The sequence below is a fragment of the Colobus angolensis genome, unplaced genomic scaffold, assembly GCF_000951035.1.
Source record: "Colobus angolensis palliatus isolate OR3802 unplaced genomic scaffold, Cang.pa_1.0 Scaffold605, whole genome shotgun sequence".
NCBI classification, from domain to species: Eukaryota; Metazoa; Chordata; class Mammalia; order Primates; family Cercopithecidae; genus Colobus; species Colobus angolensis.
This window is the reverse complement of record NW_012119655.1, coordinates 795,057-800,267: the sequence shown is the minus strand read 5'-3', so window position 1 is coordinate 800,267 and position 5,211 is coordinate 795,057. Positions and strand designations below refer to the sequence as shown.

The 5,211-nt window shown below is 38.6% G+C and overlaps 1 protein-coding gene across 4 annotated transcripts in view; it reads left to right on the top strand.

The window, feature by feature from the left end:
- PEX1 (peroxisomal biogenesis factor 1) overlaps positions 1–5,211 on the top strand; it is a 43,235-nt gene that overhangs the window by 13,474 nt on the left and 24,550 nt on the right. For all 4 annotated transcript variants that reach the window (XM_011963249.1, XM_011963248.1, XM_011963247.1 and 1 more), the window contains 3 exons: positions 1,923–2,042; positions 4,190–4,313; positions 4,842–4,945. In XM_011963249.1, the coding sequence (XP_011818639.1) occupies positions 1,923–2,042; positions 4,190–4,313; positions 4,842–4,945 (348 nt within the window). The remainder of the gene's footprint in view (positions 1–1,922; positions 2,043–4,189; positions 4,314–4,841; positions 4,946–5,211) is intronic.

Below are 5,211 nucleotides of genomic sequence, written 5' to 3'. Positions count from 1 at the left end.
CTCACTGCAACCTCCACCTCCCAGGTTCAAGTGATTCTCCTGCCTCAGCCTCTGGAGTAGCTGGGACTACAAGTGTGCGCCACCACTCCTGGCTAATTTTTGTATTTTTAGTAGGGACGAGGTTTCACTGTGTTGGCCAGGCTGGTCTTGAATTCCTGGTCTCAAGTGATCCACCTGCCTCAGTCTCCCAAAGTGCTGGGATTACAGGCATGAGCCACTGTGCCTGGCCTCAGATCATTATTTTCTGTTAGCTTTAAACTGTCCGTTCAGGTATCCCACTGCATTCTCAAATTCAAAATGTCTAACACTGAGCTTATGATTTAGCTGGTTCTGTCATTAGATGGGAATATCCTTTTATTTCCTTGAAATTATATGGTGAGAACAGGGAGAAGTGCTGATGGTAAAGTCCTGTGACTAAGATAGCAGTAAGGACTCACCCCTTCCCAGTTCACTAAAGGTTGAAGAGCCATGGACAATGAGAAGTCACAGTAGGTGAAATCAGATACTAAAATGGACTTGGCTTGAGAGATCAAAATTGATCACTTGGTGATACAGCTAACAAATTCATGTTCACTTGAACTTTTATTACCCTGTGAAGCATGGTGATTTAAAAAAACAAAAACAGGAAACTTGATTGTTAAATTCTTTTTAAGTCAGAATATGTACCTTAGAGTTTTTATTTATGCTTTTGTCTACCATTAATATGTCTGCACATGCTCTTTAGAAGTTAATAAAGTCATCTTTATGTCTTTCAGTGCTTATATTTGAGAAGTTGAGATAAATTTTTAACATCATTATTGAGATATATATATATGTTTGTTTTTTGTTTGTTTGTTTTGAGATGGAGTCTCGCTCTGTCACCCAGGCTGGAGTGTGGTGGCATGATCTCCACTCACTTCAAGCCCCGCCTTCCAGGTTCAAATGATTCTCCTGCCTCAGCCTCCCGAGTAGCTGGGATACAGGCTACCACCACCACGCCCGGCTAATTTTTGTAGTTTTAGTAGAGACGAGGTTTCACCATGTTGGCCATGCTGGTCTCAAACTCCTGACCTCGTGATCCGCCCACCTCAGCCTCCCAAAGTGCTGGAATTACAGGCGTGAGCCACTGCGCCCAGCTGAGATAAAATTTAAAGTGTACAATTCAGTCATTTTTAGTATATTTATGCTAGTTGTACAACCATCACCACAATCTAAGTTTAGAACATTTTCGTTAGGGGGTGGGAGAAATTTTACTCTTTGCTTTTTAGATTAAGTTTCTGTCTGGATTTAATCATTTAATCAGACAATCAGGCAGATCGTCTGTGATTAGTTTTGGCCATTCCAGCTTCTTCACTGGTTGTCAACTTTCACAAATAAAGGCTTCTCCAAGATTAGAAATAACATTTAATTTGAATGTAAATGTACCATAGTTTAAAAGATGGGTTTGGTGGGTACAGTCAAATACATTCATTTAAAGCTCTAATTCTAAAGATTATGTAAAGAAAAGGAAAGAAATGAAGGGAGAAGATTGAAATGTTCATGGTATGACAATATCTGAACATCCATCTGGTTACACTGTTGATATCTGAATGTTTGTGTCCTCCTCAGATTCATATGTTTAAATCCCAACTCCCAAGGTGATGGTATTAGGAGGTGTGGTCTTTGGGAAGTGATTAGGTCATGAAGGTGAAGCCTTCATGAATGGGATTAGTGCTGTTATAAAAGAGAACTGTGAAAAATAAGTTTCTGTCATTTGTTAGCCACCCAGTTTAAGATATTTTGATATAGGAGCCTGCATGGACTGAGACAACTATGAGTTATTATGATAGCTTCTGTTATTTCACCTAAATTCATAGAAGCTAATATATCAATATTTATGCTATGAAATATTTCTTAACCAAGCTTTGAATATATTTATATTTTTGTTTATTTTTAAATTTCAGATTCCAGATGACCTGAGGAAGAGACTAAATATAGAAATGCATGCCGTAGTCAGGATAACTCCAGTGGAAGTTACCCCTAAAATTCCAAGATCTCTAAAATTACAACCTAGAGAGAATTTAGTGAGTTCAAATATATATGTTACATCAAAATTCTTTTACATGTTTTGTAAGATTTCTAATTGCTTTAGCTAAGTAATAACAATGTTGTATTCCTTTTTGATGCAAGTCTTTTTTTATTATGTTAAACTATATATAACATAAAATATGCCATGTTAGCCATTTTTACGTGTATAATTCAGAGACATTAATTACATTCATAATATTGTACAACCATCATCACTATCTATATCCAGAACTTTTCCATCACCCCAAACAGAAACTTGGTACCCATTGAACAATAATTCCCCATCCACTCCTTTCCCCAGTCCCTGGTAATCTCTAATGTATATTGTGTCTCTATGAATTTACTTATTCTAGATATTTCATATATAAGTGGAAATGTGCATTTGTCTTATGTATCTGACTTATTTCATTTAACATAATGTTTTCAAGACTCATCTGTGTTGTATGTATCAGAACGTTATTCCTTTTCATGGCTGAATACTATTCCATTGAATGCATATACCACATTTGTTTATCCATTCATCTGTTGATGGACACTTGGGTTGTTTCCACATTTTTGGCTGCTGTGAATAATGCTACAGTGAACACTGGTGTACAAATATCTGTTTGAGTTCCTCTTTTCAGCTTCTTTGGGATATACCTAGGAATTATGTTTAACTTTTTGAGAAGCTGAGAAATCTTTAATAAATGATAACACAAATATGTATATTTGCCAATGCAAATATGAATATTTTTTGCTTTCCTAAGAGGTTGATAATTTTGCCACACGGTCATAATTTTAAAAAATTGTCCCATGTTGTTTCAGTATTAATATTGTAGCCTAAAAGAGTGCTAGACTGTTTTACTTTTCTACTCAGTTAATTCTTTGGATACTGGTAGAGTCAGGAAATGAGATGTTGAACTTAAAGATTTTTGTAGGTCGGGTCCAGTGGCTCACACCTGTAATCCTAGCACTTTGGGAAGCTGAGGTGGAAGGATTGCTTGAGGCCAAGAGTTTGACAACAGCCTGGGCAACATAGCAAGACCCTGTCTCTACAAAAAAATGTAAAAAAAAATTAAGCCAGGCGTGGTAGCTCACACCTGTAATCCCAGCACTTTGGGAGGCTGAGATGGGTGGATCACTTGAGGTCAGGAGTTGGAGAGCAGCCTGGCCAACATGGTGAAACCGCATCTCTACTAAAACTACAAAAATTAGCCGGGTGAGGTGCTAATCTTGTAATCTCAGCTACTAAGGAGGCTGAGGCAGGAGAATCACTTGAACTGAGGAGGTGGAAGTTACAGTGAGCCTAGATCTCACCACTGCACTCCAGCCTGGGCGACAGAACGAGACTCTATCTCAAAAAAAGTAGAAATAAAAATTAGACACATGTGGTGGCACATGCCTGTAGTCCTAGGTACTCAGGAGGCTGACTGAGGCGGGAGGATATCTTGAGCCCAGGAGTTAAACACTGCAGTAAGCTCTGATTGTGCCACTGCACTGTAGCCTACGCAATATCTCAAAACAAATTTTTTAAAATAGATTATTAGGCCAGACGTGGTGGCTCATACCAGTAATTCCAGCACTTTGGGGGGCCAAGGCAGGCAGATCACCTGAGACCAGGAGTTTGAAAGCAGCCTGGCCAACATGGTGAAACCCTATGTCTACTAAAAATACAAAAATTAGCTGGCAATGCCTGTAATCCCAGCCTCTTGGGAGCCTGAGGCAAGAGAATCACTTGAACCTGGGAGGCAGAGGTTGCAGTGAGTGGAGACTGCACCACTGCACTCCAGTCTGGGCGATACAGTGAGATTCTGTCTCAAAGAAAAAGGAATTTGTTTTCCTGTCTTTATAGTAGAGGGAGGAAAGGGAGAATGGGGTTGGAGTGGTTACTGAGTGAGCCAAATTATGGTAGGTGTATCGCTGGGCATAGAGAAAATGAGCATTTAAAACTTTTCCACCTAACAGATGTTTCTTCAGGCTACACTGCACTCATTGTGCTAACTGTAATGTCAAATCCCAAATCTGTGCCTACAGAATATGAACATCCTTCATTGGATTTGTTTGGTAAGGCTTACACTTTATTAGGAAGATAAGATGTTAAAATAAGGGTATTAAAGTTAAGTTCAGTGATGAGGATAATTCATTACTATGCCTTTTTTGGCAGCCTAAAGACGTAAGTGAAGAAGACATAAAAATTGTATTTTATTCATGGCTACAGCAGTCTACTACCACCATGCTTCCTTTGGTAATATCAGAGGAAGAATTTATTAAGCTGGAAACTAAAGATGGTGAGTACATTTGTTGTTTTGACTTTTTTTTTCTATTTAAATAGTTGTACATTTTTAATTGTTCTTGCAACCTGTCATACATGTGAACAGTATGTGAATAGTGAAATGTAATTATGATAATTAGACAGTAGATTTTATGTATTGAAAAATATATTTGGGTGAGTGCAGTGGCTCACGCCTGTAATCCCAGCACTTTGGGAGGCCGAGGCAGGCGGATGACTTGAGGCCAGGCGTTCGAGAGCAGCCTGCCAACATGGCACAACCCCATCTATACAAAAAAATACAAAAATTAGCCAGGCGTGGTGGTGTATGCCTGTAGTCCCAGCTACTTGGGAGGCTGAGGCGGAAGGATCACTTGAGCCCAGGAGGTCCGTGTTTATGCCACTGCACTCCAGCCTGGGCAACAGAGCGAGACCCTGTTGCAAAAAAAAAAAGCCTTTAACTTAAATAAATTTGACATTTAAAATCTTAAATTATTTCATCTCTGTTTCAATACTAACTCTGCATTTATTACTTTCTTTTTAATAGGGCTGAAGGAATTTTCTCTGAGCATAGTTCATTCTTGGGAAAAAGAAAAAGATAAAAATATTTTTCTGTTGAGTCCCAATTTGCTGCAGAAGACTACAATACAAGTAATAGCATATTATTGAATATTTAATAAAATACTATTTGTTACATATGATCAATAATAAAGTATGAATTTCCTTGTAACATCTTGCATTGTGAAGTATATTAAAAACCAGGTAGGAGTAAGGAATAACTTGATTTAAAATATTTTATTTTATGGCCGGGCACGGTGGCTCAAGCCTGTAATCCCAGCACTTTAGGAGGCCGAGACGGGTGGATCACGAGGTCAGGAGATGGAGACCATCCTGGCTAACACGGTGAAACCCCGTCT